The sequence below is a fragment of the Hydra vulgaris genome, chromosome 15, assembly GCF_038396675.1.
Source record: "Hydra vulgaris chromosome 15, alternate assembly HydraT2T_AEP".
Taxonomy (NCBI): Eukaryota; Metazoa; Cnidaria; class Hydrozoa; order Anthoathecata; family Hydridae; genus Hydra; species Hydra vulgaris.
Window position 1 is genome coordinate 1,855,988 of NC_088934.1, and position 27,714 is coordinate 1,883,701.

Below are 27,714 nucleotides of genomic sequence, written 5' to 3' on the forward strand. Positions count from 1 at the left end.
TTTTTTATTAACTCATTTCGTTTTTATTATAAACTGCTCAAAACAATAATTACATATTAAACAACAAAATAAAGTTTAAAATGTTCTTAAGTAAGTTGCCGCATTATTTTAAATTATATCATATTTTAAAAAATCCATACTTTTCTACTCTCTTAGTAATAAAAAGCTAGAATTCAAATAAAATAAATATGTATAATAAAAAGTTAATTTAAAAAAATAACTCTTGGGCATAAATTATAGATCGCTTGGATGTAAAATCGAATAATTAAAATCCAAGTTAAAATTTTAAAAATTTTGTTTTCATTTTTAACTTTTACATTGACTTAAATTAATTTTTTATTTTTAGTTAAATGCATTCTTTTCTTTTTTTTAATGTATTTAAATAGATTATCTCCTTCATTCTTGTAAATAGTATAATCGTTTCTAGCTCATAATAATATAAAGACTTGCAATTAAAAATCATCGTTAATGTATGCCAACATGTCTAATATGCGTATATAAATGATGACACATCAAGAAAATAAAACTACTTAAATACAGTCAATTGGATCGAAATATAACTATACAGTCAATTGGATCGAAATTGGAAAAAAGAATGACATTAGTTTATTAATTTAATCTAAGTAAAGTACGTAAAATGAAACTAAACTAAAAAAGTAGAAATAGATAAAAAAAATTTTAAAGACAAGAAATTTTGAGAAAAAAACGACAACTCAATGTTATAAAAATATAACAACTTAATGCTATAAAAAAAAACTAACAATATTAAAAAGAAAAAAAATCATAAATATAAGAATACCAGATCAATAATATTTACTCCGATAATAAAAAAAACAGTAAATATTTTAGTTGAAAAAAAATTCTATTGTATAAAAATATATTAAAATAACTTTAAATTATAAACAGCTATTCTCTGTGAAAATAGTAACTAAATAAACTGCAACATAAAAAGTAAACTAAAAATAGAATAATATAGAAATTACTTTAAATACAACGACCCATCCTTAAGTTTTGTGTTTAAAAATGTGTGTTTTAAAAGCGAGTGCAGTAACTTGACCAAAAATAAATGTACCAAGTATCAAGTAGATAAAGCTTACTATAATTATAACAATGTCTTGACGTTGGAATGATGTTTTTTTCAAATTTACAGTCTGGAGAAGACAAAGACCTAAAAAAATATGTGTATATATATATATATATATATATATATATATATATATATATATATATATATATATATATATATAAACAAATAGGAATCAAAACAGCAAATTATACTGCCAATTCCTAAATTTATTATTTAAATATCATATTCATCAACATCACGTGACCATGTTCTAGAACATCATGTGCTTTTAGATGCCTACTTTAATAAAACATATAATTATTAAAAAAAAATTTTAAAATGTAAGTTTCCATTTAAAACTTTATCCCTACTTGAAAAAAAAGTTTGTACTATCGAAAAAATTACGGAAAATTAGTTACCGTTATACTGAATTTACATACTAATGAGATTTTTATTTACAGAGGTAACCGTGTTATTCCAATATCACTCTTTATTAAACATCTGTATATTAATTTTGAAATCAGTAAAAATATCTCCGAATTTGTAAAAAAATACGCCATACTGTATATTTTTATTGTAACAAAACAGTCTCATATAATTTGTTAGGACTAATTTAATTAGAACATGAATTGTTAGGATTTACGTTTTTATAATGTATAATTAAAATCAAATTTAACATGAACAGCCACCAAAAGTTTTTAACTGATTCGCACTAATGACAATTTTTGCAAATTTTTTCGGCGCATTTATGCCAGTTCACACTTATGCCGATTGGCACTTACGCCAGTTTTTGCAACTACTTTGCACTTATGCCAGTTCTCATTTATGCCAATGTTTGCACATATATTCGGTGCACTTATGCCAATTTGCAACTGCTTATACCAGTTTTTGCAACTGCTTTGCACTTATGCCAGTTCGTATTTTGAAGATTCGCTGTTGTGAAATTGGCACTTATTCAGTCGCCCCAGTCCCACCGGTACAGCGAATATAATAAGCTACAAAGTCGGCAAAATTATTAAAATTGAAAAAAACACATTCATTTAAAACAATAAATGAAAATAAAAGACCAAACCCTTATATAGCTAGAACTTTGTTTTTGAGCACTAGCGCCTAGATTAAATTATGTAACCTTTTTTTTTTTTCATAACATAATAATATATAATATTTTTTATTTCAATTGAATAAATAAAAGTTCATTAAAATAGTTCGAGTACGCATCATCAAAATGGTCTTAATAATGTTAACATTTTTCTTTAAATTTGTTTTCCCATTAAAAAAACTATTTAAAAATGTTTTTTTAATGTCTAACTTAAAAAAAAAATTTAATCAACTAAAATAAGATTAATAGAAATCACACCAGGAAATATAAATATAAACATTGCTGCGATTCCACCAATAAAATCGATTGCTACACTAATATTTGGAACGACAGCAGCTAAGAAAAGCACAAGTATAAACCAAACAATTGTCTGAACATATCGTCGAAATTGCTCAGCTTCTTCAGCTTCATTTTCTGTTTTGTTAATAAGAGTTAAGAAAATTCCATCTATGACTGTTCTAAAATAAAAAGTTCTTTTTTCTATATACGCAATACTATACAAATAGTCAAATCACATGTATGCATGTATGCATGTATGTATGTATGTATGTATGTATGTATGTATGTATGTATGCATGTATGTGTGTATGGATACACACAAACATACAGCATAAACTTTAGTGATAATATATGTAACTAGTTATTTAGTTTTTACTTAACACACACACGCACACATACACACACGCACGCACACACACACACACGCACAATTATTTATATATAAATAAATCGAGTAATAAATTAGTAAAAAAAATTATCTAACAAATTTCTTTGAAACGTCAAACTCATCAAAGTTTAATATAATATATAACAATATGCACACTCTAAATTAAAAAGTGTAAAATTACACCGTTTTGGTGTTAATATAGCCTCAAACGGTGTTTATTGAAAATAATTTAAGCTAAAGTTGTAAATTTACACTGTTTTGGTGTAATTATACACTCTAAAGGTGTATTTTTATTAAAACGGTGTAAAATAACACCTTCTTTATTAACTACACCGTTTCAAAAAGGTGTAAAATTTAAACAATGTAAAATTTTTTATTTTTACACCGTTTTAATAGAACGGTGTAAAACGGTGTAAAACGGTGTAGAGCTGTTTTACACCGTTTTTCAAAATTATAATCTCAGTTTTACACCGTTTTATTAAAAGGTGTAAAACGGTGTAAAAGTAGAAAAACTTTATAAAATTGAATTAAAAGGTGTAAAATTACACCGTTCTGGTGTAAATATAACCTCAAACGGTGTTTATTGAAAATGATTTAAGTAAAAGGTGTAATTTTACAACGTTTTAGTGTAATTATACACTCTGGAGGTTTATTTTTTATTAAAACGGTGTAAAATAGCACCTTTTTTAAATCTCCACACCGTTTTAAACTGTGTAAAATTTGAAATATGTGACATAATTTTTAAAGTGGGGAAAGGGGGGTGCCGAAATATATGATTGCCTCACCGTATTTAAGGAGAGAAATACCGCGTTTAGGCTCTTTCGTTTTCAAAAAATGCTGATTTATTTTGGGTAGTTTGTTTTGTTTATAAATGTTCGGTGATTTTATTATTTACGCCTTTCAAGTTTTAGCTTAATACTTTGGGACAGGCAGGGTCGTTCCTTAAGGTGCCGCTTCAAATTTTTTTTGAAGCTTTTATACCTGACTATTACTTGAGAAAGGGAGCGCTGCAACTAAGTTTGCCTCGGTCGCCGCCGACCCAAAAGGCGCCCCTGGGGACAGGAAGTAAATTGCTATGAGTGGAAACTTATGTGAAAACTTCGGTTTTTAGCCATTTATTGAATAATTTAATGCTGTAAACAAGGAGAATTTTTAATTTACAATAAAAAACCGTTTCAACTGTATTTATGACGCTGCACGTCGCCTTTTATGCATTTTAGTGGTAATTTTATTTTGTTTGATACTTTGATTGAAAAAAGATTTAATAAGAAATAATAAATTATATAAGAAAAACTTAAACTTTACTTTTTAAAAGTATATAATAGTATTAGTTGATAGTAAGCAAAAAACACAAATAATTGAAGTTTAAAAACGTAAATTTCAGTTTTTAAAAAATGCATCTCTCACTGTGACATGAGAGAGAGAGGAAGGGGGGGGGGGAGAGGGGATTCAAAAATTTTGCCAATTTTGCGGATTCTTTTGCCAATTTTTGACATCAGCGGTATTTTTGCCAATTTTTGCCATCAGTATTTTTGCCAATTTTAAACATCAGCGGCTGATTTTTTGACATCAACGGTATTTGTGCCAATTTTTGACATCAGCAGCTGATGTCAAAAACAATTGAGTTTTTGACATCAACTTTGAATTGAAGTAATTGAAGGGACATTTAGGAAATCCAAAAAAAATTTTTAATAGTTAAGGATGTAATAAAAAAATAATTCTAAAAATAGGCCAAAAAATAACATAATTTTTTTAATCAGTGAGCAAATATGTATTAATACATAATTACATAATTGCTTTGTTAATTTTGTATAAAAATCGATTTGCATTTAGATTTTGCTAATTATAAAAAAATGCAAAATATTGATAAGGATGCCACTGTTGTACACGGAAAAAGTTACGTGAAAAAGAGTTTATTAAAGAATTTCGATAAATTGATTAATGGGAAAAAGTGGAAATACTTATCAATAAAGAGTTTAGTTATTATTTAGTTATTTACAATAATTTATAGTTTACTAAACGTCAATTCGGCAGTTACAAAAAAAAACTCTTCAATTTTATTTAAATTCCAAGTGAGAAAGATTATTATTTTGTTGTTATTATGTGTTAGAAAATAAAAAAAAATTAATTAGAAATGCCTGTTTTTCCTGTATATGCATCATTTACATCCGATATTCCTAAAGGTATACTTGTTAAACCTGGAACCACACTTGCACAGTTTCTTGAAAAAGGTAAATTTTGTTTTTTTAAAAGTTATATTATAAATAATATTATTATTACTATTATTATTATTATTATTATTATTATTATTATTATTATTATTATTATTATTATTATTATTATTATATATATATATATAAGTAAAAGTATTATTGTTAATACCACATTAGGGACTAATTCCATTTGATATTTCCTAAACTTATATAAGGTATACTTATAAGATAATATAAATTAAAAAGTGTAAAATTACACCGTTTTGGTGTTAATATAGCCTCAAATGGTGTTTATTGAATATAAGGTAATATAACTCAACTATTATTAATATAACCAGCTTATACTATCATTATTATATGGTTATAATAACTTATAATAAATTATATAGTTATTTACTTAACTAACATAAATATAAGTTTAAGAAATATCATATGGTTTTATTACTTACAGGTAATAAAACCATAGAATTAAATATTTATAATTAACCCTATGGTTTAAATATAAATTATGGTTGTAATATAAAAAAATATTTATAAATAGGATTCTCTAATTTATAAATATTTTGTGTTAGCTAATTCTAAGTTGAATACAAATGCAACTATTGTTTGTACACGAGGGCGAATGGAATTTGATGAAGATGAGATGCTGCACGAACTGGAACCTAATACCCAACTTATTTTATGTAGTTCTTTAGATGGTTAGTTTTTTTTATCTGGGTTAATAATGGAAAAAAAACAAGTGTTTTCATCTAGTTTATATACTATAATGTATATTTTTTATTATCACACTTTTGAAATAATATTTCAGGTAATAGCTTTTGATTAAATGGAGTGTTACTATATAATCATGTCATTATTTCATTGAATGACATTGTATTATTTATTAACATTAACTTTTTATTTCAATTTTTAGAATTCGTTCCACATGTTATTCAGGATCATACTTCTCCTGAATCACACAATGATCCCATCACTTCTACTCCTGAGTTATTGGAAGTTCAAGAAATGAAGTAATTCTTTAATAAACACATATACATATTAAAATATGATAGTATGATATGGTAATGAGTGATATAAAAAAAAAAGAATATAAAAAGGGAGGAGGTGAGGTGCTTAAGAGAGCTTTGCAACCTCTTGTATTTTTAAAACATGAATCTTGGCAGATTATTAAGGGTTCTATCTTTTTTTACAATAGTTTTCTGTTTAAATTTTTTCTCACTGCTAATAATGATATAAGAAAAAATTGCAATACATATGCATTAAATTTATAATAGAATTTATATAATAATAAGAGTTATGTTATTAAATTATATAAACAAAAATGTAAATAATATAAATAATAATAAAGGTTTAAATAATATAAATAATTACAAAATTTTTTCTTTGGAAATATCTTTTATAAGTGTTAAAATGCTGGCGTTATTTAAAAACATGTTTCTGTTATTTAAAAGTGATTAAATTGGAAATCATTTAAAATGATTTTAATGACATTATCTTAAAAGTATAAGCCAATACAATTTTAATTATGAATTAAGTATATATTAAAGTTATTCAATGCATGTTATTTTCGATTAATAATAACAATATAATAAAGAAAATATATTCACTTTCTAAAAATTAAAAAAAAAAAAAAGTTCAAAAACTATTGTTTTTATCAGCTATAAAATTTTATTTCTGTTGAAGTTTAATACAAGAGTGATTTTTCTTTGCATTTACATTCCTTTATTTAGTAATGTTGAAATTTATAATTTATGCAATTTTAAGTTAGGGTACCCTACTGTTCAAACGGTATGGATTATGTCTGGGTATGGCACTGATAACCATAAAAAAAATCCTAATTGTTTCAATTTTTAACAATTTCAAAAAATGAGCTTTACTAATTATCATGTCTGTTACTTTTTTAGTTGTAGTTCTTTTAATTCTTGATGAGAAACAATTTATAATTATTTTAGAAAAAGAATCTGCATTTAAACAAACAAATATTTATTTATATTTTATTAGTGATCTACCAATGCACTACTGTCCATACTGCTTTTTTAAGTGCATAAATTAAAGAAAACTCCGTGGTCACATATATCACTTCCATCCTATGCAAAAATATAAATGCCATGTTTGCTACCAGCAATTTACGTGTTATAGCTCATTAACATCACATTCATCAAGGAAGCATAAAATTAATCTGACTAATCTACCATTTACAAATATACGTGATCCACTCTTGAATGAAGATATTACTATTAATTCAACTGAAAATCAAATTATGGAAGCAGAAAGTTTAGTTGTACAACCGTCTTATGAAAAGCTCTTATGTGATTTGAAGCTGAAATTTACTTGCAGGAAGTTTGTTCCTGTAACCACTTTCAATGAAATTTTATCAGACTTATGCATGATAAAAGACTTCAATGAGATCATGGGTCCATCTGTTGTAACATGTTCAGTTAAATCAAAGTATGAATCTCTGTTAAAGAATGAATTGTCTTATATAACTCCTGAAATAGTTTTTCTTTCAAATTCAGAAAAACACTACATTTATGTTCCAATCAAAGAAAATCTCAAACAATATTTTTCTTCAGCTAATATGATTGAACAGTTAGAATTATCTGCAATAAAGAATGCAAATTCAATAACAAATCCTCCAAAAAATCGCGATGATTTTCTACATGAAAAGTTACTTCAGCAGAGTACGTTTTTTGCTATTCATCCAGAAAGTATAGGAATCATATTATACTCAGATGATTTGGGATCTAATTCAAACCCTTTGCGGCAACAAATTCAAAAAAAACACAAGACATTCTGTCTTTATTTTTGTATTATAAATTTGCAAAAAAAGTATAGAAGTCAGTTAAAGCATCACAATCTTGTTCTGTTATCTTCAGCAAGACACATTACAGAATTTGGCCTTCCAGCTATTCTTAAAGTATTCATAAATGACTTAAATGATTTACAATCAAATGGTGTATATATACAGAATAAACATTACCCTGTATGTTTTGTTAGCTTTCTTGGAGATAACTTAGGATCTCATCTCATTGGTGGTTTTACATGTGGTTTTAACTCTTCTAGACCATGTTGTTATTGTATGATAACTAAACCCAGATTGAAAACATTATTTGCATCAAAAGATTGCATTTTACGAACTGTCAGTAATCATAATGCTATAGTAGAAAAGGTTCAGGAAGATGCTTCTTTGAGTACTGCTTATGGTGTTGTCTGTTGTTCACCGCTTCACTCACTCAAGAATTTTCACCCTGTTCTATCTCTTCCTCCTGACATTATGCATGATCTACTTGAAGGATGTTGCCCGAAGGAGATGAAGTTAATATTGAATTATGCAGTTGAAAGCAAGTTCATAACTTGGAAACAGATCAATACTTTGATGAATACATTTCAATTCAAAGGTGCTGATAAAACAAATAAACCTGGGCCTGTGGTGAAAAAAGAAATTAAGGGCAAAGCAGTTCAAATATGGTGTTTTATGAGATTATTTGGTGTTCTCTGTGCTGATTACTTTCCCAAAAGTGATCCAGTGTGGAGTACATGGAAGCTTTTGCGTCAGTTAGTGGATATTAGTTTTGCACCATCATTTGACATAGAACAACTACCAAAGTTCAAGGAAATATGTGAAAGACACTTGGTATCAGTAATGGAAAATTTTCCCAATAGTTCTGTATTACCAAAACAACATTATACAGTGCATTACCCTCATCTTCTTGAGCAGCACGGAATCCTCAGTGTGGCTTCTTGTTTGCGTTTTGAAGGAGTCCATCAGGTGCACAAGAAGTTTGCGTCAAACTCGAAGAACTTTAAAAATATCCAATACACAATGGCATGCAAATTTCAGAAAAGGGCAGCATATGATCGAACAAGAAATGATTTTGTTGATGTAGAAATTATTCTTAAAGGAACTACGGAAATTGATGTGTCTTCTCTTCCATTTCTTGTCAAGCAAATCTTTAACACAAACTGGCCCCAGCTTACTAAAATAATTTATGCTAAGTCTGCAAGTTATAATTCTATTTTGTACCGAATTGGTGACTGCGTTCTTCTTAGGCCTCAGGAGTTTGCTAGCATTATTGCTATCTACAAGTGCAGTTCAACAATATTCTTACAGTGTCAACTATGTTTTACAGTTGAATATCATGAGCACATTCAAGCTTTTCACATAATTAGATTGTCAAAATACATTTTTGTAACAGTCGACGACTTACACAACTATCATCCGTTGCCAATATACTTGATTAAAGAACGTGATATAGTTGTGCCAAAATATTTTTACTGTACTATATAAATGAACTTCTTTGTAGTAATTGTAATGATTTAGTGATTCACAATCCGTTGAAATAAAGCCTTTTTATTTTGATATATTAAACATTAAATTAAAGTATGTATTGTTATTTTTTATTATTTATTCCTGTTTTTCTGTATTTTGTATTTTTTCAGCAAATCTTGTACCTCCAGAGCACAATCGTACATGACAGGTTAGTGATTTTCACTTCTCTTTGATTAAATGGTCACTACAACTAGATTAGATCACTACTGTATGATGAATTACAATAAAAATTGGATATATATATATATATATATATATATATATATATATATATATCAAATTTTTAGTCTTCCAAAGCTCTTGTTATATACCAATTATGGTAAATAAAAACTATACCAAAGCTCTGTCACATTTAATTGCATTGTTTTGTTTTTTATAGTGTAATGGAGGCTGAAAGTACAAGTAATACCGTATTAACTTCACCACCTTATCCCGAAGATCTGAGGGCAGTAGTGAATAAAATGCTTCTACGGTATCCAACCCTCATAGACATAAATGGAGATGGCTCGATGTGGTTAAAGTGTCTAACGAATAAGTTTAAAAACTTTAGAAGAAACCTATTGCCAGAAAAAAAAGCATTTCAGTGCAAGTAAGTAATAAATAAATCATAATTATACCAATAGAGTTATTTACAGGAACATTTTTGTGTATCCAGTATTTATATACTGGATACACAAAAATGTATCTAAATATGTATATATATATATATATATATATATATATATATATATATATATATATATATATATATATATATATATATATATATATATACATATATATATATATATATATATATATATATATATATATATATATATATATATATATATATATATATATATATATATATACATATATATATATATATATATAAATAGAGAGAGAGAGAGAGAGAGAGAGAGAGAGAGAGAGAGAGAGAGAGAGAGAGAGAGAGATTAATTGATATACATATTTATGTGTGTAGGCGTAAAATAAATTCTTCTGTTACAACTGTCACACAAAATGCTGATAATGATGGAGAAGATGATTTTAGCTATCAATTTCATGAGCAAGCTATGCAAGCTGAAATGAGGAAATACGAGCAAGATGTTGATTTTCTCAAAAAGCGTATGCAATATACCTTTCGTCAACGCAAAGAATGGATTTCTATTAGCTACCCTAAAGTTGCTGATATTATAAATCGTTTTCCAGCAATCATTCATAGCGAGGAACTTTGGCATCAAGAGGTTGAACTGGATGGTGGTCAAGTTCCTACTTGCAGAGCTTTTTTAGCTTCAAACGGAGATCTTCTGAGAAAGGCTTTAAAGACACCACAGGTATGTCATAATATAGTTTAAAATTTTTTTTTGCTGCTTTGATAAAAGTTTAGGTTGTTTCTATGGTGTTTCTATAACAGTAAATATTAATTTAATTAAAAATTATGAAATTGTTTATTCATGTATTAAAAAAAGGTGTTTATAGATTTTATTTAACGATATTTTAGGAATATGATGACGACGACCTTTCGATGGCTATTAATCATTATTTAAATCCTCGCTCTGTTATTGTTAAGCAAAAACCTGAATTGGCCGACATGCAGCCTACAGTCTATCTTGAAGGAGAAGAATATATTCTATGCATTGAAGGTGTTGTGGTTGCCCAAAAAAAGTATCTTGTTGATATTATACATGCCAAATTATGTTTTTTTTATGTGTTCAACCTGGAATATCCTTCAGGATCAAAATCATTTTGGGACATGTTGGCAGTTGCGATTTTAAAAAAAAATCTTCCTTTATCAATAAAGGCAAATCAACTAATAAAATCTTTATTGTAATTGTACAATAAAAACATTTTTATAAACACAGCTTTTTTTTATGAGTAGAACATAAACATGAATGTAGTTTTATGTATTTTATAAATAATAATTTGTGTATGTATGTTGTTATCAACGCCAAAAATGAACACTAAAACGGTGTAAATTAACCCTTAAAATGTGTGCAGCATGAAATATCAAAACGGTGTAAAATACACTAAAACGGTGTGCAGCATGAAATACACCAAAATGGTGTAAATATACACCAAAACGGTGTAAATAACACTAAAACGGTGTGCAGCATGAAATACACTAAAATGATGCAAATTAACACCGTTTTGGTGTATTTCATGCTGCACACCTTTTTAGTGTAATTTAACACTTTTAAATTTAGAGTGCAACATTGTTTAATAAGTCTCTAGTCTGGTACATATATAGCAACACTGCTAACAGACCCAAACAACTTTTATCAGTTGGATAGTACCAGCCATCGTGTACATAAGCTTGTGTAAATTTCATGATATTCTCACAGTTAGAATACAAGCTATAGCAATTTAAGAAATTTGCCTATCGTTATTAGACTGGAGCAATGTTTAAAGAACTTTTAAAGTGAATACTCATACTCCCAAGTAAAATTAAACTTAAATTTTAGTTTAGTAAGTGCTACAACAAAAGTGAAGAAAAAAACTAATATTAGTTCACAAGGTCAGAATGCATATTATGTGATATAATTATGCGTGGTTATTAATTAGTGGTTATTTTTTAATCTTGTGATATGATAATATGTGATGTAATTTAAGCACTGGCGTTAGCACAAAAGCGATTTTTTTCGATTTTGCGATAAAAAACGATAAAAAAATCCCATTGAATCGCACGCGATTTTTTAGATAAAAATCAACGCGTAATATATTGTCCGGTGATTTGCTCTATAAAAATCGCTTCGCAATTTATCGCATCAGCAATTTTTTAAAAAAAATTTCCGCTATTTTTGCAATTTGTCAGATTTATGGCAAATAGTTTTCGTAATAGCAATTATTCTACTGTAATGCAGATAATTGATAGTTAATGGGAAGAGTTATTTCTATTTGCTATAATTAAATTGAATTTAGTAAACCGATATGCAATTGTTAAACTTTTTTTAGTTTTAAAGGATATAAAAGAAGGATACAAAAGAAAAGATTTTTATGCAACGGGTATACAGTCTCTCTGTTTGATTCGCAGCCTCAACCATCAACTTCAAAACCAGCCTTTAAGAGCGGGTCCAAAAGGACACAGCGCCAATTGAATCAAAGCTTTTTACAAGCACACAAAAAAACTAAAACTTCAATAAGAATAATAAACTCTTGTTGTAACGCATCCTGTGAGTTAATAGATGAAATCAGTTTTGAAATTGACACACCTACATTTACAAATTAAATTCTAGATTCGTCAGGACTTCTAGAATCTTGTGGAAAATCTAGACCATAGACATCTTCCTCTTCATAAAATATATTAAAATAAGTAATTTTTTTTTTTTTTTTTTTTTGTATTAATAAATGAAACAAAGTCCTGTTCTTACTTTTTTGAATTAGTAACTTGGATTTTTTGCGAATTTTCTATTAATTGCGAGAATAACAATAAGTATAACATTTGCTAAATTGGATTTTTAGAATTTATGGAAATATTATAGGATAATAGCAATCTTTTCAACAAATAACGATTTTTTGATAAAATTTTGGTTTGTTGCGAGAATAGTGATTTAATCGTAATCGCTGCGATTTTTGTGCTCGTAAATCGAAAAAAGTCGCATTTCGATTAGTTAGCGGCTAATTTAACTAAATACCGCAATCGTAAATAATTGCCCGCTATTCCTGTTCTAAATATCGCTATCGAAATTTACCACATAAACGCATTGCAATAACGCCGGTGCTTAATGCAATTCTGTTATTTTTTTAAATAGGCGTTTTAATTTAAAAAAGTATAAAATGAGTTCATACATGTTTGATTAAAGTTAGATTTTTAAAAAGAATTTTATTCAGTTTTTTATCTTGAGATTAATGTTTCTAATACTTTTATGATTGCGTATTAGTTTAATAAAAGTATGAACAATGAAAAATAAATCAAACGTAAATTGTCTAACTTTGCTAGAAAAGGTGAAGGTTTGACATGTTAATAGATTAAAAGCACTTACAAAAAAATATAAAACCTGGTATTCAAAAGGGAGTTCTTTTAACAGCTTGTTTTTAATTCTGTTGCGAAGACAATTTGAAAGAAGCTTAAATGAGCGTACGGGACAATATAACAATAAAAGAGACCTAAAATTTGGTAAACTCAATACCAAATTGCATAATCACCATCAAAACCAAAAGAGATCCTACTCTATACTTATTTCCATGAAATTTAATTAATTTGAACTGTATGACTATTTTTTTATTTTCATTTTATAAATAAAAACTAAAAAATGTTTTTTCCGACATGACAATTATAATTTCCGACATGACAATTATAATTTCCGACATGACAATGGATGACATTTTCTTATTAATTTTCTGATGTATACTTTGGATGCAGTTTTTGTTTATATTATACATGTTTAGATGTTAACATTATACATGTTGAGTTCAAAAACTTTGATTATAAACATAAAAAAAAATTTTTTTAAGTTAATTTTTTTTTTTTTTGTACAAATGTATATGGTTATTATTATTTAAAGCTTTTTATTTCTGCTTATTAATTAAACCTGCATTAACATTTTAAGAGAGAAAAAACAAAAAAAAAAAAGAAAACAAAAATACTTAGCAGACTACTTACTAAACTGTTGACACCTTGATATTTTAAATATTTCAAGTCAAAATGCTAGTTACAAATAAAATAATTCCTGATACTGAACTAGAATTTTATCTTTTGAAAGAGAGAAAAATAAGATGCTACATACAGTTGTAGAACAATTATGGTACATACAGTATGTAAGAGGGTACATACTGGTATGTATTATGGTACATACAGCATGTAACAGGGTACATACTGGTGTGTATTATGGTAAATACAATATGTATGTATGTATTATGGTACATATGTAACAGAATGTGTATTATGGTACATACAATATGTGGTATGTATTATGGTACATATGCAACAGAAAAAACAAAAACTCAACAAAATGCTTGATAAAAAACTTGAAACGTTGGTTACCAGATATTTGGAAAAACCATGTCTTAAGCAAAGTAAAACGTGTGAAATCAGCAGCATTAAAACAAATTATTTGTAATGGCACAACAACTTAAATGGCGGCGCAACAACTATAATGGTGGTGCAGCAACTATAACCACTTGTGCAATAAAAGTTTAATAGCTGAAGATTATCTTTCTTCTGATTATTCATACCTTGCTTTTAGTCCAAAAAAATGTTTAAATAAGTGCTTAACATAATGTTAAAAACAATTCTAAAATTATTGAAGACAATAACAAAAACATAATTATAATTGCATTTGATCAAAGAAATGATCAAAACATTATTTCCAGATAAATATTCACCCTGAAAAAAATTGCTACTCAGTAGCAACTTTTTTTGAATAATTCAGTAACTGAATCATGTGCAATGTGGAGATACAAGATAAAGATTTAACTAATTTTTTTATAAAATTGAGTAATTAATATTTGGAATAGCTCAGACCAAAGCATTGTAGAATTTAAAACAATTAAAAACTTTAAATCGAAGATGCATTTTTAACATAAATTAGCTGTTAAAGCTTAACTGGGCTCCAGAGATTTTTATTCTACACCGTTATTATTAAATAAATTAATTAAAAAATAAATATTGCAATAGCTACTTACAAAATTAAATAATAAAAGATTTAGAAATATTTCAAACATATGTACATAAAGAACTAATAATTTATACATTAAAAGATAACACAGGTCAACAAAAAAATTTTTTTTCTGGTTCCGAGCAAACAATTTGTTTTTTGGATTGCATTTCACATTTCGATTTCAAATATGCAACTCATTTTTTACCATCACGTCAAGTTGTAAAGAAATTTGGGCTCAGATCTTTAATATTTGGGGTAAAGTCCCTAATATTGTCAAAAAGTTGCTCAAAAGTATGCCAACCTGGGTCTCAAAAAAAGCGTATTTTCATAGAGATTTTAGAAAATATAAAAATTTTTCCTTAAAATTTTTTCAGCAATAATACAAAAAATACTTATCTTTATTACAAACGAATAACATCTTTAAAAAATTTTTTTGAGCTTTTTTTTTGTAAGAATTAAAAGAGAAGAGAAGAATTAAAATATATTATTAATTTTAAAAGAAATATATTATCAATTTTAAAAGATAAATATATTATTAATTTTAAAAGATAAATATATCATTAATTTTAAAGAAGTTAAATATATTAATAATTTTAAAAGATAAATATATCATTAATTTTAAAAGATAAATATATTATTAATTTTAAAGAAGATAAATATATTATTAATTTTAAAGAAGATAAATATATTATTAATTTTAAAGAAGATAAATATATCATTAATTTTAAAAGATAAATATATTATTAATTTTAAAAGATAAATATATCATTAATTTTAAAAAGAAGATAAATATATTATTAATTTTAAAGAAGATAAATATATCATTAATTTTAAAAGATAAATATATTATTAATTTTAAAAGATAAATATATCATTAATTTTAAAAAGAAGATAAATATATTATTAATTTTAAAGAAGATAAATATATTATTAATTTTAAAAAAGATAAATATATCATTAATTTTAAAGAAGATAAATATATCATTAATTACATTTTCATTGTTCACAGTTATTATTAAACAAAGAAATATGAAATTAGATAAATAAGAAATATGCATATTTTGTATATTAATGGATTAAAACCTTTTAAGCGCAAACTTTTCTAAAAAATTACTCCACGCCACAAGTTTGAGGAAATCAAATCAAATATTAAAAAATCTCCTTTCATTAAATCAAATATATATATAATATATATTTGTCTTAAATATATATAAAAAACATTTCATTTTAAATTGTGCTATCAAAACATTTTCAAATAAAAAATGTAAAAAGAAACTCATATTAAAGTTTAATTTTGCGATGGAATCTGAGTATGTCTTTTTTAAAACAGCTATTATAATCTACCCTAATGTATACACAGAGTGTCCACTTGATAGAAAACTGGAAAGGGCTGTTTTCGGAAAACACGCACGAAATACTGGAAAATAAATTTTTTGAGATCATTAAATGATGCTCAAAAAATACATTTTCCAGTTTTTCCAGCATGTTTTTCAAACACAGGTCTTAACAGTTTTTCCAGCGAGTGGACACCTTGATCTAGTACCTCGCAACAAATGTATATAACACCTTGCAACAAATGTATATAATATCTCGCAACAAATGTATATATTACCTTGCAACAAATGTACAAATAGCAAATGAAGTCCATAAGATTAATACAATAGCCACACGTGCAGCAATAACTAAATGATCGCCAGAATCATAATTTTCTAAAATATCTGGTTTTGTATTAGCACCAAATGTTTTGTAACCAAAGGCTCCAACCAGAGTGTAGGCACTTGCACAAACAACCATGGCCAATAAAGAACTAACAAAAAATTTTTTCAAGCTACGATTTTTTAGATCAGCATATACTGGAACAGATGATACATGACACTAAAAATACAAAACATTAACAAACCGGATATATTGAATTAAACAAGATTGATTAGATTGGATTAAATTGAGATCAATTGAGATTGGTTCGATTGTGATTAGGTTAAATTAGTAGATGTTAAAACTTCTTTTTTTAGCTTATTATAAAAAGTATAAAAATATTTATCTTTTGATCTGTATAATAAATATAGCAACACATATTGTTTTTATTAAATTATATTTATAAGAGCTAATGATACTAATGATACTAATGATACTAAATGGTAAAAAAATAAAGTTCTGTTCTGTAAAGTACACTGTTCATATTTGCCATTATCAAAAGTATCCGAACACTTTGTCTTCTTTTCAAATATCTCAGTAACCAACTCTTTTTGTTTTCTAATGACTCTTTCATTCATTCTTTCATTCACCTTTAATAATAACGAATCTTTGTTTGAAATAAAGAACCTTTCATTCACCTTTCAATCTTTGAAATTTGAAATAACGAATCTTTGTTTGAAATAAAGAATCTTTCATTCACCTTTCAATCTTTGAAATTTGAAATAACGAATCTTTCATTTTGAAATAAAGAACCTTTCATTCACCTTTCAATTTTTGAAATTTGAAATAATGAATCTTTATTTAAAATAAAAAAATTTTCACTCATCTTTCACTTTTTTTTAGATTATACTTTTTATAATCATTTAAAAAAAAATTTAAATTGAAAAGCACTTATTGTAATGTTAAGTTTTCCTAAAACACACTTATTGTAATGTTAAGTTCTCCTAAAACACACTTATTGTAATGTTACGGTGAGTAGAAAAGTAAAAAGACATTTTATTTTACATTTTTTTGTCTAAAAAAATAGATCTAAAAAAACGTATCTGAAAAAATCTAAAAAGTAGCTAAAAAATGCTTCAATTAATATTAATTAGAGATTGAATTAATTAATTAGAGATAATTTTACTATTAAAATAGTTTTTACTTCATGTAAAAAAACTAAGTAAGGTAAAACTAAGGTAATAGAAGTTATATCAATAAATAAAAGTATTATAAATAAACCTATTTCTTATAGACAGTTTGAACATATGTTTGATACCATAAAATTAATTTCATTTATTTGGAATTTAGTAAAATGTAGTTTCAGTTATACCAGGGTTTAGTTTGGAAGATGAGAAGTGCTGTCTTTTAATGGTTCACATTTTAAGCAAACTATTGGATTGCTGACAAATACTCAACTTCTGTAGAAAATTGATTTCATAAATGAGAAATTTTGAAATTGTATTTTAAAATGAAGATGAAAAATATAAAATATTTTATATAAAACTTATAAATATTTTTCTACTATAAATAAGGTTGTAACTATATATTAAAAACTAAGATAAAGGTTATAGAAATATAAACATTAAAAAAATTAAGATTCCTATTGGGCTTTCGGGTGGTGAAAACAAAAAAGAAAAGAAAAATCTGCTACAATATAATCTTTCAACTTATTTATAAACATTTTATACCTTGACATGTATTTTCTTTACATAATGCATGAAAATATTATCTATACAACATTAAATTTTTTTTAAAAAGAAATGAATTTTTAAAACTAGAATTACCTGAAAACCAAAGCAAATGACAGGTAAAGAAGCAAACGCACTTTTCCAATCAGCATGACCTGGCTCTCTAAAGTGTTTGTTCTATGCACTTTATTAACATTTAATTTATATTAACATTTATTCCTATATCAACATTTTACTTCTATTTTACAAACATCAACTTTGATCATCATTGCTTAAAAATATAATTTTTAAGAGATTTGTTAAAAATAAAGCTTTTTACAGGTATATTTAAAAATAAAGTTCTTTATAAGTATAGCTATATAGCTTATAAGACCACATAGAGCCACATAGAACCACATTATTAAAAACAAAATTTTTTTAGAGGTATAGCTATATAGCAGCATAAAACCATTTAGACGTATAGTTGAAAATAAAGTTCTTTAGAAGTGTAGCTATGTAGGTTTTTTTTTTTTTTTTTTTAAACATCTTCGTTTCCAACAAGGCTGCAAGCAGCCACTAATTAAAGTTAGAAGTTACTGTAAGAGAAAAGATGAAGGTTGTAGAGCAAGATAACGAATGACGGACGATTTAAAAGATTGCAAATTATATGAATCAGAAAAGCAAGATGAAGGAAGCGAATTCCAAAGAACTGATGTTCGAGGAAAAAAACTAGACAAATAAGCGTTTTTGGAGCACTTAGGAACAGTCACAGAAAAAGGATGACACTTAATTGAATGACGAGTAACACGAGAATGAATATTAGTAGATGGCACAAGAGACGCTAGCTCTTTAGAGCAGTGCCCATTAAAGTATTTGTAGAAAAAAGAAAGAGAAGCAACATTACGACGATGTGATAATGGTTGGAGGTTGGCTGCAAGAGCAGGTCCAACTATGTTTACAATGCGTTTTTGCACTTTGTCTAAAAGAGAAAGGACATCATTAGAAGATCCGCCCCAGATATGGCAACAGTATTCCATACAAGGCCGGATTTGAGATTTATAGAGATAGAGAATAGAATCCAGAGTAAGAAAGTGGCGAGCTCGATAAAGAGATGCAACCTTAGCAGATGCTAATTTTGCAACCGATTTGATATATGGTTTCCAAGAAAGATTGGAAGTAAGAGTTAATCCTAGAAGATGAAGAGTAGGTGACTCATTGAGTACATCACCGTTCATAAATATAGGAAGATCTAAATTATTGCGATAACGATTGGCTGAAAAAAATTGAGTTTTATCTGAATTAAAGTTCACCAGCCACTTTGAGCCCCATGCTGTAGCAGAAGTGAGATCCTTTTCAAGCTCAAATGCCCCCTCCAGGCAATCAGAGGGTGTTGGTTTCTTACCACGACAAGAATAAATGGTAGTATCATCAGCAAACAATGCCACCTTAGATGTGAGAATATCTGGAAGATCGTTAATGTAAATTAAAAAGAGTATAGGGCCAAGGATAAAACCTTGAGGAACCCCTGAAGTTACAGAATAAGAAGAAGAGTGTTGTCCATCAAGGACAACTTTTATGCTACGATTGGAAAGGAAGGATTCAATGATCTTAAAGATGTTGCCGGATACACCATAAGAAAAAAGCTTATGGAGAAAACCAGCATGCCAAACTTTATCAAACGCTTTTGAAATGTCAAGAGCGATGGCGTTAACCTCTCCACCTTCATCTAATGCACGATAAAACCTGTCAGATATTACTGTTAGCAAATCAGCTGTAGAACGAGAAGATCGAATCCATATTGATGGTCAGAAAGTAAGTTATTAGATTCAAGATGAGAAATTAAGTGTTTGTTAATTAAAGATTCAAAAACCTTGCTTATGATAGGAAGAAGACTTATGGGACGGTAGTTAGACGAATCAGATCGCTCCCCAGAATTTTTGAAGATAGGGATAATAGATGCGGCTTTCCAGCAGGCCGGAAAACAAGACTCTGATAAGCACTTGTTGAATAGTTTTGAGAGTATAGACGACAGCTCCGGAGAACACTTCTGCAAGACAATAACAGGTATGTTGTCTGGGCCACAAGCTGAGGAAGAGTCTAGGCAGGAGATCACTTTAGATACAGGTGCTGGAGTGATATGAATGTCAAGCAATGGATCAACCTGTTTGTTGGCAATATCAGGTAGAACGCAATTAGTGGAATCAAGAGATGATATTGATGAAAAGTTTTTAGCAAACAGTTCGGCTTTGTGTTTAGGTGAGGTGACAAAGTCTGAACCATACAAGAGAGGTGGAATTATAGATTTGCCCTTATTATTGATATTATTAAAGATTCTCCAGAAGTCACGAGAGCCTAATTTTTGAGATGAGATACGAGATTTCATGACCTGAGAATAGCGGGTTTTGGTGTTAGACAAAACCTTTTTACAGTTGTTTCAAGCAGTAATAAACAGACGTCTGTTTTCTGGAGAATTGTTTTGCTGATAAATATGGAAGTAACGGTTTCGATTGGCAATCGCAGCAGCACAGTGTGAGGAAAACCATGGAGGAGAGTGAGGCTTGACCTGGAATCGTCGAGAGGGAATAAAAGATTCCATGCCAGCCTGAATCCACGAAGTTATGTAAGAAGCACATTTGTCGACAGGAAGTTGAAAGATTTTTACCCAAGCCATCACGAAGAAAATCACGGAAAGAATCCCAGTCAGCTTTACTGTAGTTGTAAGAGGTTCGATAATAGGGGGATTCAGGTGATGAAGAAGAATGAGATATTAGTTTTAAAGAGATCAAACTGTGTTCAGAAGCACCTAAGGGTGAATGTAGAGAAACTGAGCACTGACTAGGATCAGAAACAAGACATAAGTCAAGTAGAGAAGGTAAATGATAAGGGTTGTCAGGAAAGCGAGTTGGATAGTTGACTATTTGAGTTAGGGATTGAGAAAGGCAAAAGTTGTGGGCTTTAATGCCTGCAGAGTCAATGACACTAGAGCCAAGCCATTCAGAGTGGTGAGCATTAAAGTCACCGACAACAACTATATTAGCTAATGGATAAAGAGAGAGGGCTTGGTCAATATGATCAGAAATAACATCAAAAAGAGTGCAGTCTTGAGATGAAGGAGAGCGATATAGAACAAAGAGAATAGAGTGAAGTGGTGCTAAACGAAAGCACATGAAAGAATAGTCTGTGGATTCAAACCTAGTTTCACGACAAACAGGTGAATTCTTACGAATGTAAATGCCCAGGCCAAGCATGTGACTATTGGAGTCTTTACGAATCAGAGGAAGATAACCATCAACACTAAGATCACAAGATGAGACAGCTGAACTCAAATTAGTCTCACAAAGAGCAAGTAGGTCTGGTGAACTTTGCAAGAGATAAGACTCAACAGAAGAAAAGTTACTTCGAAGACCACAAATATTAGTGAATGATAGGTTTAGAGAACTTGGTGATGATAATGGTTTTTTGTGTTTTATAGTTTTTGGTACTTTATTCATTTTTAAATTAGTTTGAAGAACTTGACTCAAAGCATAGATAGTACTCAGAACACCATTTAATAGCCCAAGCAATTGCCTCATTACTACTAATAAACCCTAAGCCGTAACAAAGGGCTCCAAATGTGGCCTCCACAATGCACACCAAAAGTACAAACAGGGACACCATCCATGCGCAACATGGCACTGTTAATACTTTGATATTTTTCAGCTGTTGATGGAATCAGCCTCTCTGAGAGCTACCACAGAGTTCGGGAAACCTGACTACCAGCCGGCCTCAGAACCATAAAACTGAGTTTTAGAGCTGTACCCTCATAAGGAGATAATAGAATGAGTTGCCTAGTCGTAAAAACAGTGACACAAGCAAACCCATGCATTGAGTCAAGAAGATCCAGCATTCAACATCCTAAACTGGAAACAATGTATTAAAAACACATTTGCGCCAGCCTAATAGATGAAGAAGGGGTGCAAGGCTGGTCAACAGATAGAATCTGTTTACCCCTTAAGTCTTTGCCTAGGAGGCCTTCTACAAGACAGTAGCTGGGTGCATTTAACATCTGCCCAAGATGAGTATTTTTATCGAGACACCATCTCTAGCCTTTACTCAACCAAGAGCCCGAAGGCAGGGGGTGTTTTATATCGGAGTTGGCATCTCCTAGCCTTTGCCTAAAAAGGCGTATCCTACAAGGCAGCAGGACATGAAGCAGATTGTACTGGGTTACATGTTACCAGTAGCAGGATAACCTGATCTGACAAAAGGTAAGGTTATTAAGAGAAAAATTTGGTTATTAAGAGGAAAAAATTGTTTAAAATATATACAACATATATAACAACATTGTTTATAAACAACATTGTTTAGAGATATAGTTATAGATAAGATTAGACAAAAACCAAAATTAACATACTTATAGTTGGCAGGGTGACCATTGCTTCCAATAAAATATCGATAAACAACAACAGATGCAATAAAAACTGCTCCAAAACCACCAAAAAAGCTAGAAAAAAAAAAAAAGTCAAAAGCACTGATTTAAAAGGAAAGAAAAAATTGAATGAATAAAGCATACAAAATACCTAGTGTAGGCCAAAATTTTCAGTTTCCGTTGAAGACATAAAGGTAGCAACAGAAATACTCCAAATATTGCAAATAAAAACCTTTTATCTGTATATGGATTTTTTTGACACTTGCAGGCAAAACAAATTACTAAAACAAATTACTAAAAAATAATTAATAATCAATATTCATGAAAACTATGCTTTTTAGGTAAACAACACTTTTTATATAACTCTGATAAATAAAACAGAGGTGGATCAAGGGTCTAGTACGTCTGTAAACATACCCAAAAATACCAAAAATAAAATAGAGTTTTGAAAAAAAAAAGAAGGTATTAAAATATTTTTGCGTGTAAAAATAAGTTTTTACTTAACTGTCAAGTAAATTAGATTTAAGTTTTATAAACACTAATTTATCAGTTTTTTACACATTTGGTGTTACTAGTTAAGGATTATGTTTTGTTAAAAAGTCTTTGATTTTTCTTTAGATATCATGAATTGCAGAGGACGTTGATATGATGGTGCTGGAGCAATTGATGGTCACACTAAAGGTTTGTCCTCTCGTATTTTAAACCTGAATGAAAAATAGGCTTAATTTAACTACTTGTGTCTCATACAAAGTGCAGTATGTCAAGTATCTTTAGGTACAAATTGATGAAGTATCATACTTTTAAACTTTTACCTCCCAAGAAATAAAAGTTAGAGGAGCATATTGAAAGTACTGTTCCATTGACTGTTAAAAAAAACAATTGAAGGGTTTTGCAGAACACGTTGGGTGGAAAAAGTAAATGGTTTGGATACTTTTCAAGAACTTTGTGCTTGTTCTTATAAAAATGATTTCAGAAGTTAAATTTTTTGGTGACACTAGAAGGATATATATTTTTTAGTGACTTTTATAAATTGGATTTACTAAATTCCCTTGCATTCTTTGGGAAGTTTTCTGGTTAAATTTAAAAAAGGTGATGTCCATTTTAATATTACTGAGTTGTTAAAAGTGATAAATTTTCCTGCTAGTAAAAACATTAAAAATTTACTTGCTACCCTTCCATTCACTTTATGTGAATATGAGTGGACATATTATTCATTTTGGCGCATAAAAAATTATATGTAAAGCACCATGGTACAGGACCACTACCCAAATGGTTTAGCTTTAATGTATGTTTGTACAGAGTCGGTAATAAATAAAAAAACTCATTGATAAGTTTGCTACTAGCATTAATTAAATTTTGTTTTTAAACAATATTAAAATTATAGTTTTTTTTTTTTTTTAAATTTGATCATAAGAAATAAACAATGAATCCGAAAGATCAAAGCTTCAAGATGATATTATATCTATGCAACAATGAACAGGCCTATGGTGTATGTGTTTTAATAAAAAAAAATGTAAAGTTTGGAAGCACTTTGGAATAAAAAATAAAAAATTCAAATATTTCATGAAAATGAACAGGTAGTATTACAAGAAACAAAAATAGAAAGTGATCTGGGTATTATTATTACAAATAAACTAAAATGGCGTAATCAAGTCATAAAAGCAGCAAATAATGCAAACCAAATTTTGGAGATGGTTAATGGAGCTTTTAGAAATTTGGATGTCTGCACCATGAAACTATTATACACATCACTTGTAAGACCACATTTAAACTATGCTATCTCGGTTTGGAATCCTCATCAAAAACAAGATATAGACCATATGGAAAAAGTTCAAAAAAGAGCGACAAAAATGGTCTTTAAAAAAAATCTTTAAAAAAAATGAAATATGAAAACAGACTTAAAGTTTTTAACCTGGAATCATTAGAGAAAAGAAGAACCCATGGATCCCCATGAACCCCTTATACGAATGTATAGAATAGTATATGGCTGCAACCAAATTTCATTACAAAAACCAATAAATTTTATAACCAACAGAGTATTAGACGAAAAAAAAAGTAGAAATCACAACTTTTGATTCTCAAGGGAATACGCTGCAAAATGTAACGCAAGGCATAACTTTTTCATAAATTGAGTCTGTAATAATTGGAACAATTTAGATTATGAAACTGTTAATGTGAAAACAATTAACTCTTTTAAAAACAATATTGATAAAAATGATAAAAGTAAACTGTTATAAAGTAATCTTATGTGATTACTTTCCATGTAATTTTTACACTACGGTTTTCAATTTAATAATAATAATAATAAAAAATACATTACAAGTAGTATAAGTCAAATTTTGTTGTTACTAGGAAAAACAACCCCAGCTATTTTTGTAATCATGTATCCTTTTAAATCATTAAATGGCATAAAGCAAGTATTGGAATACATTGTATTTTTAAGTTGGGTTCAGATAAATTTTTATTTGTGACACCAACATCACCAATTTGGTGTTATCATTCTTTATATAAAATGCAACATTTTAATTATTATATCGATAAATGCTTTTGTTTTTTGAACCTTTTTCGGATCTCATGTATTTATCAGCAAGATTTAATAAAATAAAGATTTTAAAATTTACTTTTTTTAAAAAAAATGGGGCATTAAGATTGCATCTCTAAATATCTCTTAATATAGTCTAAAATTGCATATTATAATATAAAAATATTTTATTATAATTTGTGTTATTTTATAACATATTTGTTACAGTGTAAATATAAAATTTTACAATGTGTAATTTAATAACGATAATGTGTAAATATAGCTCGTAAATAAATCTGTAAAATAATGAGTAAATATTTAATTCTAGGATTGTAAAGTGCCCCAGTGATATCCTTGCATATTTTTAAGCAAAAAAAGGCTCTGAATAGATTAACTAATATGTGTGTGTGAGAGAGTGTAAGTGTGTATATATACATACATACATACACACACGTGGTTGATTTGGTTGATTGTACAATCCTTCTTCTCATCCACTCCTAAAGTGTGTGTGTGGGGGGAGGGGGGGGCAGATTAAAGGTTGATGTGAATTTCCTGGATCCGCCTCTGTAAAGTATAAATGTATTTACATAAACCACCAAGATCTAGTACAACGTTAGAACACCATAACAACAAATTATCAGTAACAACTTGATAAACTTTGGAATGTTTTAACAATAGCAATGGGATCAATTCTTACCCATCTTGTTTATATAAAACTATTTTATATAAAATATTTTAAATAGAGATATTTAAAAAGAATTTATCAAAAAATAGAAAATGAAAACAAAATAAATTGAAATAACAATAAAAGTAAATTATCCCCCCCCCTCCCCACCTTCATAAAAAAAAAAAAAACTCACCTGATGATAACTGTTCTCCTATAACAATAATGTAAGTTATACAGCTTCCAAAAAAGTATATGCAAATGACTATTTGTGAAATTATTTGAGCTCGTTGTCCCAGCATAAAAAGTATTACATTTTGATAGGTTTGAGCTTGGGAATGATCAGCACAATATGCAAGGATGAGAAAAGCACCAATGATAAAAACAAGCAAAGTCTAAAATATAATATACCTATCTCTTTTTCATATTGCAAGACAAAACTACTTGCCTTACCAACCAATGCTTTTACTATAAACAAACTAATTTTATTGTCATAACCAAATAAAATATGAATTATAACAATTTAATATTTAGTCAATTATGTATTATCCTAATCATTATTATAATTGTTATTATATTTAATATAATCCATTAAATACCATACTATTAAACCCTATCTTTTTTTATTAAGTATTTATAACATTTCCTTTTTTTTAAAACAAACGTAGTAAATAAATAAATTCATGAAGAAAATAATTAAGTAGTAAAATAAAAAAAAACTGAAAATAATTTAAAAATATTAAAATAATAAATTAAAATACTATGCTTAAACAGCATACTTTCAAAACCAAAAACAATGTTCATAAAAGTAAATAAATCCTAAACTTTTCAATATTTTTTCTGATAAAATTTTATAACCATTACAAAGTTATTATGCTTTTTTGACATATTTGAATTTGATAACAAATGTTTAGGTTTAATTAAAAACAAAAATCTATAATAACGAATAAAAAAAAATAACAATAAAAAATAATAATAAAAAAAAAACAATTTCATTTATAAACTTTAAAATTTATTAGATTTTATAATTTAGTAAATTTTAAAGTTTACATTCAAAAATATCCTTTTCTAAAAAACTTACAGATTGAACAGCAAGTGCAACTTTAACACCACCTGCTGCCAAATATGCTTGTGGAAAGTTTAACATCCCAACCCCTAATGCTCCATTTGCAATTAAAAATACTGCACTGTATATTGTTAAATGACCATCAGGTAAAACTTTGATTGGTGCACCCAAAAACTGCACATTTTGCTCATCATTCATTAGAGGAAGTGAGTCAGTAACATCATCTGTATAATTACAAGTATCATCTACTGATTGGTTGATTGAATTTTTTAACATGTTATCATTTAATTCAATACATAAGTGCTAAACAAAATAAGAAGTTTTTCACAATTATACATATTTATATTTTGAAGGATTAATTGTTGCCTTAAAACACATACTGTCAGCCTAAATCTAAACCACCATTTGATGTAAGTAATAAAGAACTTGCTGATAGATATATAATATATATATATATATATATATATATATATATATATATATATATATATATATATATATATATATATATATATATATATATATATATATATATATATATATAAATTAGTAGAAAATCACTTAACAAAAATTTTGTAACACTGTGTTTTCATCAATAAAGACTCATCAGAAAATTAATGAAACACAGTGTTTCATGAAAAATATATAAATATATTTATGTATGAATGTTTGTGTGTATATATATATATATATATATATATATATATATATATATATATATATATATATATATATATATATATATATATATATA

The 27,714-nt window shown here is 27.8% G+C and overlaps 2 protein-coding genes and 1 long non-coding RNA gene across 3 annotated transcripts; 2 read left to right on the top strand and 1 right to left on the bottom strand.

The window, feature by feature from the left end:
• On the bottom strand, positions 1–27,273 carry LOC136072002 (sodium-coupled neutral amino acid transporter 7-like). Its single transcript, XM_065819335.1, has 8 exons — positions 26,976–27,273; positions 26,091–26,289; positions 22,861–22,990; positions 22,695–22,784; positions 18,419–18,485; positions 16,570–16,832; positions 2,424–2,623; positions 1–1,168 (listed from the first exon to the last, which is right to left on the bottom strand). Exons 1-8 carry the CDS (start codon positions 27,234–27,236, stop codon positions 1,005–1,007), a joined length of 1,374 nt encoding a protein of 457 aa, XP_065675407.1. The 5' UTR covers positions 27,237–27,273; the 3' UTR covers positions 1–1,004.
• On the top strand, positions 5,527–9,521 carry LOC136091627 (uncharacterized). The gene is made up of 3 exons (XR_010644133.1): positions 5,527–5,743; positions 5,959–6,055; positions 9,486–9,521. It is a non-coding gene; the product is annotated as an uncharacterized LOC136091627 (long non-coding RNA).
• On the top strand, positions 9,807–11,423 carry LOC136091626 (uncharacterized). Its single transcript, XM_065819336.1, has 3 exons — positions 9,807–9,964; positions 10,343–10,694; positions 10,862–11,423. The coding sequence occupies exons 1-3, from the start codon at positions 9,837–9,839 to the stop codon at positions 11,189–11,191; spliced, it is 810 nt and encodes a 269-aa protein (XP_065675408.1). The 5' UTR covers positions 9,807–9,836; the 3' UTR covers positions 11,192–11,423.
• Positions 27,274–27,714: the final 441 nt, after the last annotated feature.